The sequence below is a fragment of the Mytilus galloprovincialis genome, chromosome 4, assembly GCF_965363235.1.
Source record: "Mytilus galloprovincialis chromosome 4, xbMytGall1.hap1.1, whole genome shotgun sequence".
NCBI classification, from domain to species: domain Eukaryota; kingdom Metazoa; phylum Mollusca; class Bivalvia; order Mytilida; family Mytilidae; genus Mytilus; species Mytilus galloprovincialis.
In genome coordinates, this window is record NC_134841.1 from 75,967,051 (window position 1) to 75,981,860 (window position 14,810).

General features: G+C 32.8%; 1 protein-coding gene across 1 annotated transcript; it reads left to right on the plus strand.

The window, feature by feature from the left end:
* The first annotated feature begins 3,607 nt into the window (after window positions 1-3,607).
* LOC143072970 (uncharacterized) lies at window positions 3,608-12,383 on the plus strand. The gene is made up of 2 exons (XM_076248161.1): window positions 3,608-3,822; window positions 11,679-12,383. Exons 1-2 carry the CDS (start codon window positions 3,709-3,711, stop codon window positions 12,219-12,221), a joined length of 657 nt encoding a protein of 218 aa, XP_076104276.1. The 5' UTR covers window positions 3,608-3,708; the 3' UTR covers window positions 12,222-12,383.
* Window positions 12,384-14,810: the final 2,427 nt, after the last annotated feature.

Here is a 14,810-nt window from a genome sequence, read left to right on the forward strand (position 1 = left end):
TGGCAAAATTAAAAGCTTCAACACATCAAACGAATGGATGGCATTTTCGTATGAAGAAAATGTTGGAATGAACCTGGTAGCTAAACCTCTCACTTGTATGACAGTCGCATGAAAAATCATTAAATTGAAAACGATGTGTGAACAATCGAATTCCATTATATTGACAACGATGTGTGAACAAAACTAAAACACATAACAGTTAAAAAAAAGTCAGAAATAGGGGTACAGCAGTCAACATTGTGTTATAATCTTAATTACTATAAAAACAAACAAATATGTAAAAAAAATGTAAAAAAAAGAAGCACAAAAAGGCTTACATATATCAAATTTAACTATCTCATTTATTGCTTTTTCATTTTATGATTTTATTTATCTATGTTAAATCCACCCATGAAGGATTGATTTGATTATGTATCAAAGAATCACAAAAGGCATTTAGGCAAAACATTAGCATATATGAAAGACATGAATACAAAAATTATCAACAATAACACAATGGTGGGATGTATAAGTACGGAGCCACGTCATATGACGTGTCTCGGCTCTGTACTTATACATCCTACTTTAAAAATATATGTAAGTGTCCGTTGAAAAATAGGAAGCTTAAGTAACACTGTAGTGCCGCACGTATTGTGGAAGCATAACTTGACCTACACGAAATGCATATTTACCAGAAATGGTATTTTACACCCGCATAGCATATACTGCTATAAAACTCGTAATGCTAACAAATTTAAGAATTGTTCTTTGAATAGATCTTTTCAAATGGTATCTTTCGTGTCTCATTTCCTTAAGTAAGCTTTTGTTTATCATTTGCTCTGGGTATCCAATGAGGAACATTAAGGTAAATTGTTTTACCACACCTTGACATGAGCAATTTCTAGTACTAGGAGTGTTACATATACTTAGTAGTCTGATTTATTTTCAATGCATTACTAAATTTCACAAAACCTTCGTAAGTCTACATGTCATCGTACGTCCATCATCAATAAATGATAGCAATAAACGTCGGATCACATTTGTTGTAGTCTTATACCGTTCATGATTATAGACTAACTGTTAACAAAACTTTGAATTTTTGAAATACTAAGGCTTTTCTACCTCAGGAATAGATTACCTTGGCTGTATTTGGCAAAACTTGTAGGAATTTTTGGTCTTCAATGCTCTTCAACTTCGTACTTTATTTGGCCTTTTAAACATTTTTTTTATTCGAGTGTCACTGATGAGTCTTTTGTAGACGAAACGCGCGTCTGGCGTAAATATAAAATTTCAATTCAAGTATCTATGATGAGTTTATTTATATACAGTTGTATTTTTAGCTTCATCGAAATTTTGTCCGGGTTTGTTCTGGGCATTGTAATAGATCATGTCTAACTGCACTTTTTATGAAGTTGTATGAAATCTTGTCTGAGGAACAGCCACCAATATGAGAGTGTAGAATTGCATATTATAATATTAGCAGGTTATATACTTTGAGCTTGCTTTCAGTATTCCGGAGCAATCTCTGATTCAATACATCAAAACTGAGTTGAGGGTTTTTCTCGTGCAACCTTCTTTACAAGTTAAGCCCATGATTTTGACATGTCAAGGTCGTATGTACAACGTAAAAAATGTCTCAATAATATTGTTCTATAAAAATATTGAAATGTTGAATTACAACTTTGCTTGTACCGCCAAACACTTTATCGTAAACAAATTTAGCCCATGTTGAAGAGAGGTCAAGGTCTCTAAACGTACGTATTTCACGGTCTTATGGTTGGTCACATCTTTAATTATTTTTTTAACAAATACTTGACTGAATTCAAATACCAATAATCCAAAGAATAGAAGGACTCTAACCAGTGGCCACCTCTGATACATAAAAGTTTCGGTCAAGGTTATAGCAAATAAGTAAGTGTAAAGGTGTAAAAGTCGCATCGAATTAGTAATTGTAATCGTATTCAGATTAATGATAAGTGATAGTCAATCCTATTTAGCGTAAGGTTCTAGTTTTTATTTGCATCTAAATGTTCTTTGTTGAATGCTGCACTGCGCCAGAACATGATTTTTACTAAAACTTTATTTTACATTTGAATATGACTAGAAGCATTGAGACTGGGTAATTGTGTTGCTTATCTATGAAATTTGTTTATGTATTTCAAAATAATGTGTGTGCATTTATAAGATAAACATTTTTTTCCCAAATGCCTAAAAATATAAATGTAAATAAACAAAATGTTATCGATTTAATGTAATTTCTCGGGAGTGATTCATTTAAGATATATTAAAATGAAAATTTGTAAGAGGTGAATCTGAGTCAGTCGCAGACAAGATTTGTATAACAGAGTTCCAGCTGCGTGATTTCTCTAGAATCATCAGTTATTTTTGGCAATTGAAACAGTTTCTCTGATTAAATATACCTGTTAACTATAATTCGCACATATGATGAAAGATTGAATAGCCCCCTTCAAGAAAGATCTGATATACTTTAACAATACCAGTCGATTCTTTAATATAATATATCATTTCGACTGAAGTCCTTAATCGATCCTTTGATTAAATGCACGTGCTATGGCTTTAAAGACTAAACTATAAAGATTAATGCATCAAATATACGTAGGTGTATATAAACTATGTAGAAATTAAATGAAATAATGCACAGATTACATAATAAAAGAGAGGGTTCTAAACTTTTGTTGTTGGCAATACCTAGGCACAAACATCAAACTACAATAATGAATATCCTAATTAAACTCCTCTACTGTTTCATAATTAATCAGTAAATTACTACCATAACAGATATACTGTACTTCAGAAACTCCCCCTAGGGATTGTGGGTTAATCTGATGTTTCGAGCTTTATTTAACCTACGAATATATTGAATTTGACACATTCAAACAATACGTTGTCAACCCGCCATCCATGCCATTTTAAATATAAGGGACTGTATTTTATAACTGAATTAACAGTTCGCTGTAGATCGCTCGTCTGAATTCATTTCCAGTGTCGCACTATCCAACAATACGTACCGAACTTAATTAATACCATTAATGTCTTCCACATTTAAATCAGTCCGTAAAAATCATTGTGCAAAATGAGTACTAGGAATAAGATTGTGTAAACAGGAATAACATAAAAAGTTAATATAAAGTGTTCTTCAAAATATTTATAATTATGTATACCATGTATACAGTTACCATTCAGCGTGTGCATTGGGAGGGAAACAGTTAAAAACGAATTCTTTATTATTCAGTAAAAATTTCAATAGTGCCATTCTTCAACAATTTTTTTTCATTTGACTGAATGTAAGTCCATTTAAATTTTATTAATACATACTTTTCATTATAACACCAGTTTCAATTATACATGTTATAAACAGTAAACTAAATGCTTTGTGTATATTTGCATTCATGTATTAGACTGATGAGTATCGACAGCGTCGAGTGTAAGTAAAAACATAGATTCTGTCAAAGTTAAGCTTCTGACTGATAACGATAGAACAGATACGAGAGGACGTGTTTACCTTTACAATTTCTATCAATCAATTTCATCTTTAAAGAAAGGTAAATCGTTGTGTGTTTTCATTGGCTCCCTCGCTTTCACGTTATTTAAACTTATAATTCTCCTCTCTTCTTTTATATTCCTCACTCTGGACGACAAATCTAGCTCTGAACAGTCTGAGTCAATTTGTAGTATATCAAAATTTTTCGATAATTAACTTGCAGAAAAATGGCAAAACCAGAGCTTCCACGGGGTTACTTAGGAGCTCAACCAAAGTTTGGTGACGTTGGACTAAGCACACTTAGTCATGATAATCCTGAGATTACTTTGGATACTAACGAGGTAGGTTTTTTTTAACTTTACCATTTGTAGTGTATTGCCTTAGCTTCAATGAAAAACTACATATACTATACATATCCTCTAAAAGCAGACTTACACAAATGTATCCGTTACTGTAAAGATACACTTTTAATTTTGAAGTTTTACATTTGTTTATATTACTAACGTCAATGCAAAACTCTCAGGCAAAACGACATACTATAAATATTCTTAAAAGTCGATCTATGTTTTGCTGTCTGATGAATCATGCTGAAACGCCGGTCGTTAAAATCAAACAGCTGATATATTTGTTTTGAAAATGAGGAAAAAACTTTAAATATACATTAGATAGAGCGTAAAATTTATTTCAAATAATCTTGTGTAGTTTACAAGGATCAATACCCTTTCAACTTTATCAAGGACACAACTTTAAAAATCATATGTAAAGGAAAGGGATATCCTGAAACTTTATTATATCTTATTCAAATATTGAACGTAAACTCTGATTTTTCATGTACGTGTGATTTATGTTTTATTTTTAAACATAATACATTGTGAAGTTTAAATGCTCGATTATGAATATTTCATACTTTGAAATTAACGGTAAAGTTATTATGAACAATACATATTTCATAAACTTATATTTGATAAATAATATAACAACAGAAGTTGTAAATGGAATTTGAATTCCTACTAATCATTTATCGAACAATTTCTGCGAGAAATGATCAGGTATTTGTTGATTTCCGCATGACTGTATAGTGATTGTAATAAAGTTAATCAAAAGAGCCCACATCAAGAGCAATAATACTTATGTCTGATATACATAGTTAACCTATATATCATCTTAATCATAGTAAGCATGGTTTATGATGGTGTGTATTGATATTAGAATTCTCTACCTGAAACTATCAGTAATGATAATAATCATGACGAAAAGAGCAGCCGACATACTGTTATATGTCAGTCTTTATACAGGATAGTTCATGTTTTCTTCGCTATCTTTAACATGACGGAAGTACAGTATACAATCCCGGGAAGGGACAGAGCTTTTTGTAAGATTTTTCTATTCCCGAGCTTACAAGTTCTCTCAAAACATCTTTGATAGAGGGTTACTGCTTGCAAGGAATGTATTTATCTAGGGTTTTTAAGTGGTAAAGTGGAAAGTTTTAATGACGCAATTTTGAGTTGATTGACCGTAATAAAATATGGTGAACAGCGACACCTAGAACCCGTCTTATTTTCCTCGATTGTAATATCGCCGAACGAGATATATCCCAAATAAAGTCTTATATGAGCAACACGACGGGTGCGACGTGTGGATCACGATCTGCTTACCCTTCCGGGGCTCCTGATATGTCATGTTTTTAGACTTGTTTGAAATTCTCGTCATTTATCGTTTGTTGCGATGGTTTTGTCGGTCGCTTTTCGACTTGTTATATATATGTCAAACTTTAAGTTTTCAAACATAATTTTGAAGAATAATTATTCATCCTATAGTACAATTCAAACTGCACAACGTCTGTACGCCGGTTTTGCATCTACGTTTATAGAACGTGGTTCATGGTTTTTATTATGCATTGTCCCTACTTGTCCAAGTTCTGAAGTGTTATGACTTGTGATGTTAACTGCATTGGGTCTTAAATTCAGTTTGAGAGATTCAGACGTGCTTGTACTTGCCTTTTACAAGTGGACAAAGTCCCTCAGCTACCTTTTGAATTATCCAAGTTCCTTCATAGTATAACACCCCCCCCCCCCCCATAAAACCTAAACAAACCAATTATCGTAGACGGCTATTGTTTTTACACTTCATCACAAAGGGCTTTCTCTTTTATAGCCCTCTTTTAAAAATTCAATTGTAGATGTGATATTTACGTCGGGTTCTCTTTTTGTTTAAACAGATTGAAACCGATTTAATTATATGACCAATTAATACAAGAAATGTAACATCAAAGTAATTTTAAACTTTCATGTAACGATTTAGTATCACCATAAAATGAATTAAATGTAAAATTTATTCTAAATTTTCATTAATCAAATTTGCTTAGTCTATAGATTATTTGCTTGATACCTCGATAAGACACTCACTTTAAGGTCTGTTTCCTATCAATAGCCGTGAGTTGGTAAAAATATTGATTTTTTACACTCGTACCCACAATAAGACGGGCTAAATTGTGTTGGTCATGTCCGTCCGGATGATATTTAAGTATCGCTTGACAATATTTTTAAATTTGAACAAAATGACATAGGACCATATAATACTGGTCTTCTCTTATTTTGGCTTGTTTTGCATTTACCATTCCTGAGAGATATAAACAAAAGTGTGTTTTATAAACATTCAGGGTCAAATATGTCAATTTCGACATGTTTTGACATCATTGTAACACTCCAATTGATATTTCTTCATGAAAGTGTCAAGATTATATCATCTCAATATAATTGGCAGGATTTTAAAGAGATTGGAGAATAATATTTTTTTGCGATTATAGGAGCAAGATAATGGCTCTGATCCTAACTCTCGTAAAGCCTCGGTGTTCTCGTCTTAAAAAAGCACTTCTGACTAGGCGAGGTCGTGGTTTCTATCCCAGTAGTGGCTAAATCGAGATATTTGCTGCTTATCCACAACGGTTACGGTATTTATAATGAGAGGATATATGTATATATCAAATCGAAAAATGTAACTTTGAAAAGGTTGATATTTTTGTGTAAACTATGACCTTGCGAGCGCCAGCACGTTCAACATGGATGTAATGTTTGCCACTGGACTCGACACAATTGAGAATGGAAATGAGGAACATGTCAAAGAGACAACAACCCGATCAAAGAACAGATAGCAGCCATCTATCAATCACACTTCTTCTCGTTATTGATAAACGAGACTGAATCATAAAACGTTTGCTTCGCTAGATTTATATTTAAGAGAAGCAAAAATAGATGTAACCATAGGTACAAATCATTGTACCTTCGTTACATAATGGTTGTCGCGACAGGGCGCTTACAATTAATTTCATTGTAAACGCGATAAGTATTCAAGTGTGCCTGCATGATGCATTATATCTTCACGTAATGTGAAAAAGATTAAATTTCATATTTATGCTGTAAATATCATTTAGATGACATGATACATTAACAAAACTATAAAAATAGTCGGCACATCTGTCAGTGATCAAACTTGAGAATACAACACATTTGTAAAATGTATGTCCATTTAAGAAGTTGTTGAAAACTGGCTTAGTAATCAAGTTCGCCCACGCTTGCGTCCCAATAATGACTAGGAAAGTAAGGAAAACTTTTATATGCTTGACGAATGAATAAAAGTGCAAAAAAATCAAATTTTATATGATTCAGAATCTGCCAGTTAAATTCAACACTAAGTTCTTTGTTTTTGTTTCAAACAGATTGTTATTTGATGATTTTGCAAAAACGAAATCTCTCATCAATGCAGATTTTCACATTCTTTCTGTAAACCACATCTTATATCATACCATCAGGTATTGTTTAGATCTGCAAAAACCTTTTCAGCAGAGAAAACAGATTGTCTAATTTGTTTTTTGGATACCATTCTTGAGGCTACGGCACAATCAATTATATTTTGGCATTAACAATGCAGTCAAATCGTGAAGCACTCGTTACAGATATTTATTCAGTGTTTAACGATAAATAAAGCAAGCGCATTCCATGAGAAACTAATTTGTTAATTAAAATCCAAATGAAAGATTTGCATGTTTGTAATTGTGCAGTGTAGGAATGTCTCGCTAGAGGAAGCAATATCCTGTTTGAAGAGTATAAACGCACTTAGATATAAGAACATCATTCAGACATTCTTAAGACCTACATGTTTGAAATCTTAACATGTAACGAGTTGTTTAGAATTTAACACTTTGAGACTATGGTTGCCTCATATTTTGATTAATTATCTGTTTTACTTTCTCATTTTCACATGACGAAATACGTCTAATATAGGTATATGATAGACTTTAAAAGGAGGGGAATATTGACTGCCAGTCAAAATAAAAGGGCATATTGGATAGGGACGAGACAGTTGTTTGCAGCAACCTTCATCTGTCGCATCCCCGACACAGATGTTCAGTATGCCATGCATATGTCCGACGATTGATTTATTGATTGTTTTAATAGCGACCAGTGGCAAATATTTCATACATGTTCAGGCCGAAATATATTCATGTCGAAAACAAATTAAACAGTTAATTATGTAAGTTTTGCAAAGTAGGTAGACTGGGTAATATGCATATTGTTAAAGAGAAAAGCGGTATTAAGCAGGGCAACAATTGTTCCTTGTAGTTTACAAACGAACCTCTCAATGACTCTTGAACATTCAGATATCTTGGCACTTTCTCAAAACGCGGCATCAGAATAAACGAGCCCCTAACAAATGTACAGTGTTTGTACATTTAGATAAAACCTGTATATCCTAGTGCTTCATGTCCTACTTGTATTTTATAGCTCAATCTGCAAATGCATTAAAAAATTACATGTGACTTTTATTTGCCAAGATTTCCATGGAAACAAAAGATAAATTTTATTGTTTATATACAAATTCTACTATTTTCTGATGTTAACATTTATATTTACATATTTTATGATTGTTTAGCTAACTTGATTTGTCTATTTGGACTTGCAAGTAGAGAGATAAGATATTATAATTAAGTATACTCATCCAGAGAACTGACAAAATATATACTTTATGATATGCTTATGTTTTTGTATGCACCTCGCCAGAATCCATTAAAAGATAACACATAAAACAAAAACGCTATATGCATGATAAACAAATAAAAATCCAATCAGATTTTTGATTTGTGAATCATATAAATTGCATATGTAGCAAATGCGAACTTGCATACACATTCCCCATTATTTAACGGTACAGGGTTAGTAGAAAACTTGCTATACTTACTTTTTCCTCTTTAATTGTGAGATTTCTATTATATTTTCATCTGCAGCGGGCAATCAGTATACTACTGGCAGATTTTAATATACATATATAAATTAGTAAGAAAGGAATAAAAGAAAAGGAATTGTAGCAAGTAAAGATTAGTAGCTATAAATAAACATTCTGTGTCTGAAGGTATATACTGAAAATGCGTCCACCATAGATGGTATTACATCTATGCTTCCACAGAATCTTCATACTATAAAGTTTGTTTTACCCAACTGTTACATTATTCTTATATGAAATTAAAACTCTCAACCCATTTTTCGTAGATTCTAACTTTAAAATCACGGTTTTGAAGCAGAGTTTCAACATTTTGGGTAGACTTAAATAATTTTCAGATTAAGTGAATTGTTATACCATCAAACAAGCATCATGATCATCCTGCAGGATGTGTTATCCATCAGTTGGTCTGCTTTCAATGACATTTGTGTTTATGTTGGGTTTATCTTTATCTATTGGGTATTTACCAAACCATTTATTATATTGAATTTATAATAATAAGCTTATCTAAAAACGAAATCGATGTTCCAATACATGTTGTAAATAATATCATTTGTGTTTGGTCAATATTTTGTTTTATCAACACTCAAAGTACTTTGGTAATAGGAATATGAAGGAATGCTTTTAAATCCTGTAATGCTATGAATGCAGACGACGTACATTCCGCGGATTTTCTAGTTTGACTGCACGTGCATGACGCGTGTTCCTGTGATCACCTTCATCAGGTACGCTGAAGACAAAAAGTGTGATAAGCCAAATACATTATATTGTAGTTGTCATGTTTAATTACGCAACCTGACAAAACACCATTGTAAAAAAATGTTCTACCACTCAGTGACATATTAGATCTTCTGAAGAATGTGCACTGAAATTTTTAAGGTCTTTCCCCTACGTGAGGAAAGACCTTATTGTTTTTCTAATGTTTTTTCTTTTTTTTCTTTTTTTTCTTCCAACATTTTTTTGGCATGGCCTCCCTATGTTTCTTTTGAAGTTATCAAGACCAAACATGGACAATCGATAAACCTCATCATGAGGTATAACCAGATGACCCTGTTAAGGATTTCATCATCCCCTTTATAAGTTATCTCCCTTTTATTAGTTTTTTTCAACATGGCCCCCTCTCGTTGTTTTTCAAGATATCATTACCTTATTTGGACAATAGGTAGATCTCATCATAATGTATTACCATATGAGGTTGAATAGGATTGCATCGTCCCCTATGAGAGTTATATCCCCTTGAAGCAATTTCTTTCCTTTGCATTTTTCTCAAAAAGTATTAGAGATAGAATTGATTTGAAAACGGCAACATGTACAGGAACAGATGGTAATGTTAATGAACATATACAATCATTTTGTTATTAACCCTTATAAGGAGTTATTACCCTTGAAAAATTGTGTTCAATTTTAGAAAAATTGTATTTCCAGAACCGGAAGTTGTAGAGACTTGGGACCTTCACCAATAATCTTTAATTCATGTGACCTTTAATATGCACCCAAGGTCAAAGGTCACAGAGTGCAAAATAAAATTACGCTGCAATTTCAAGCTTACATATTAGGAAAACGATAAGACTTTGCTGCATACATACAGTGCATAAAATGTTTCTCTCGACGAGCTCTACATTTTATATAATAAGCCAAAAAATGTCCGACCGTCTGTTCAAAAGTTACAACGGGATGATTCTTAAAAGTATAGTATTTTGTGTATATCTTTTTAAAGGTAACAAATATCAACCTACTATAAACTGCAAAGATGATCAGTAATTCAAGACCTTCAATTTGAGGTCAATGTCAGGTCATGATGAAATTTCACCTTGACCTTTACATTATACTATGACCTTGAACTGTGATATTTGAAAGGTCAAGTGGTCCTGAGTTGAATGGTGATAGTCCCATGTCTCAACGACTTCCGGTTCTCAAGTTTGGTATTGCATCATATATTTGATGATTAATTGTGACCTTGGTGAACTTTGAAATTGTCCCAATTCTTTTTCTTTAATGTGGTCCTTTAACTGCAGATCATTTACCATTTAACAGATTTGAGATATCTATTGTCGTTTCAGAGATAATGCAGTTTGAAGTTTTGCGAGCGGCGGCATGTATTTCTGAATCAACAAGAGCTTACCACTTAAAATGTTTTAGAAATTGAAGAGGTTATCATAGTTATATGTTTGACTAAATACCAAAAACATTCCATGGAAAAAAACACCTAAAAATCCATTTGAAATTTTCAAGTTTTGCATTGACTTTGTGAGCTTCATAACTTCTATTTATATAGTTGATATTGCATCATTATTTGCACTTTGTCAAATGGGGTCATCTGATATATCAAATTGAAGGTCTTAATAAACTCTACTTAAAAATGACAATTTCAAACCCCCTTTTCATCCCAGGGGGACGGGTGGGGTCATTTAGTGCAAACATTCAAATTTCTCAGATGGTAAGGTTGTCGCATATCAAATGAAAGAACACAAAGCGTACATTTCAAATTTCAAATTGACGTCTCCCAAAAATGGGCTGGATGGGGTCATTGAGTGCAAAAAGTAAATTTTCTTTTAAGATAGGGTTGTTGTATATCAAATGAAAAGTCATCATGTGTACATTTGAAATATCAAATTCCCGACCTCCAAAATTTAGTTGGATAGGGTTATTAAGTGCAAAAATCAAACTTTTTAGAACATGGCGTTGTCGCATATCAAATGAAAGCTCATCTACTCTATGTTACATATATCATAATTCCGATCTCAAAAATGTAGCCGGATGAGGTCATTAAGTGTTAAAAGCGAAAAGTTTCAGAAGGTATGCTTGTCGTATATGAAACGAAAGGTCGTACAAAGTACATTACGAAAACATCACTTTTACAGGAAAGACCTTTCAATTGTTTTACAAACAATTGAGATACTAGTTTTATTTTGATTTTTTTCAGGTTGAGATCAAATTTCGAACAAGATTCCCCGTAAAGGTGACAGCAAACCTAGTAAATTGTATCACCCAACAAGAATCCTCGGACACTATATTTACACAGACACAGGGAGATGTCGTCAGTTTCATCGTTAAGATGTCGTCCGTGGGATATCATAAATTTCAGATTTTCGCACTTAAAGCTTCAGATGATAGTAAAACTCTTCCAGGAGTATACAATTATCTTCTTAACTGCACTAGACTGTCTCATCGGGTCTTACAGTTCCCTAAACAATATGCTCAATGGAAGCAAGGCTGTTACTTGACCGAACCACTGACCATTGACCCTGATGGAGCATTAAATGACATCAAATTCCGGGTCTTGGTCCCAGGTGCAAATGCGGTAGCAGTAACAGTTGGCGATAGCTGGACACAATTAGAAAACATGGGAAAAGACAACTGGGAGGGACGTGCATCTGCAGCGAGGGGAGAGAGACTTACATTGAACGTTAATTACGCTGGTAAAGATAATACGAAATACGCAACTCTGCTGGAATATTCTTTGTAGGAAATTTTATTTAATTTTCACTTATTATCAACTATAGGGCTTTGATATGTTTTATAGCAGCAATAACTTTTTAAATTAACATTTAACTTGTTATTTTATGAAGAGACAATCTGTCTGTGCAAATAAAGGTTGGGTTATACCAATACAATATTATTAGTGATATACGATTGTTCTAATGCTTTGATATCATCTTTTAAAATATTTGTAATAAATTTATATACATGTATATACAAACAAACTAGTGTCTATTTTAGAACCGTTTGTTTAATATAATATCAGTAAAAGCTGGTCTGGTACAAAGTTTAATTGCTGTTGGCTTCAAAATTTTAAGACGATGTGCTTTGGATTGATAGAGGTAATTCCTCTGTATATGTTTTGCTCGCCAAACTTTCTGGAATTTTGATAATATAGTCCACTTGATTTACCAAATAGAATTTCAAAAATTTAATCAAATTATATTTCAAAAGAGGTGCGAGACGATACTAAGGGCTCATACAAAGCTCATACGTCAATGTGAACTGACAACGCAGAGCAAAAATAAAACCACAAAAATACTGAACTCCGAGGAAAATTCAAAACGGTAAATCCGTAATCAAATAGTCAACAAATGAGAGACGACGAAAAGACAAACAAATCCACAGAACCACCGTCTGCATAAAAATACATTTAGCAACACAAAGCCCGCCAAAATTAACGGGGGTGATCAACCTTCACTCTAGTGGCATCCGTTAAATTGAGACATTGCTTTTGGAGGCAATGTCGAGATGTTTTTTGTTACGAATTAAGTAGAAAGAAAATCTTTAAAAACCAAAAATAAGGGTTTTTTTTGTATATGAAAGGTAGCTCATGCTTTCGTCGAATTTCGATATAGTATCCGTGTTGGTTTAGTAAGTCAGTCTGAATCTGCCAAAAGCTGTCAAAATTGCAATTCTCAGACATCTTTCGGCATATTAAAAGTACGCCTAAATGTTATAAACTTTACGTCCACACTTTAAAGCTGAGACGGTAAAGATAAAAAGACATTTAAACACAAAACAAATTATGAAATTGACTTTTGAGACATTTGCCTTGCATGCTTTTGACACCAAAGCTACCCTTTAACCCATTATATAATTAAATGCATATGTCAACATAAAAAGACAAATAAACGGCTCATAAAAATCTTTAAACCTATAGAGTTTTTTTCTATTTATGATGTTACACATTTCTTTACTCTATATTTTATTGTCCTTATGAATACGAATCACAAAGCTCCTCTATTTTATAACCATCTTAAGTTAGGTAAACTTTCCTTTTACAAACAAATGTTATTATACATCTTCAATGATCCTTCAATACTGAAAAAATATTGTGTTGTCCATATTAGAAACGTTTGCAGACCCGAAAAATGGTATGTTAAGCAGATAAGGATGAGGCTCGATCGTATATTGTATATAAAAAAAACCATAACATATCTTATCAGAAGATACAATAAGACTTATTCACGTTTGAAAAATCAACATTCATGTCTTCAATATTTTTAATGATTTTGAATGAAAAATAGATGTATACCTTTTTTGTAAAGTTAGTGAGATTTATCTGCGTAGGATGTTAGTTATATTCATATTCTCTTCCATTATTATTTAATAAATCAATAATATTTATAGAATAACTAATCGAAGAATTCAAATAGAGAAAATTATTCAACGAGTGACCGAACAACACATTAATTCACGAATGCGCGTAGCGCATGAGTTAATTATCAGTGTTGTTCGGTCACGAGTTGAATATTTTATTTTTTTTTAAACGTCAAATTTAACCTCAATCTATTGCAAAAGACAACAATAAATCGTGCTTTTTTCAATAGTGTTTGTTTTATTTTAGTTGATAGACGGGGGAATTTATTAAACAATCAAAAACACAAACACGAAAACTTAACTATAACCACTGAACCATAAAAATGAGGTCAAGGTCATATGACACCTGCCAGTTGGACATGTACACCTTACAATGTTTCACCGAATATACTAGACCTATTGCTTATAGTATCTGAGATATGGACTTGACCCCCAAACTTAGCCTTGTTCACTGATCCATGAAATGAGGTAGAGGTCAAGTGAAAACTGTCTGAATGGCATGAGGACCTTGTAAGGTACGCACATACCAAATATGGTTATCCTATTACGTATAAGAGAGAATGTAACATTACAGAAAATCTTAACTTTTTTTCAAGTAGTCACTGAACCATGAAAATGAGATCAAGGATATTGGCCATGCGACTGACGTAATCTTCGTAACATGAGGCATCCATATTATAAAAAGTATAAAGCATCCAAGTCTTCCTTTAGAAATATTTGGTCCTCAATGCTCTTCAACTTCGTACTTTATCTGGCCTTTTAAACATTTTTGATTCGAGCGTCACTGATGAGTCCTTTGAAGACGAAACGCGCGTCTGGCGTTAATATAAAATTTCAATCTTTGTATCTATGACGAGTTTACTTCTACCTTCTAAATTATAAAGCTTTTTAAAAGTAAGCTAACGCCGCCGCCGGATCACTATCCCTATGTCGAGCTTTCTGCGACAAAACAACGGTCCACAAAACATAAAAT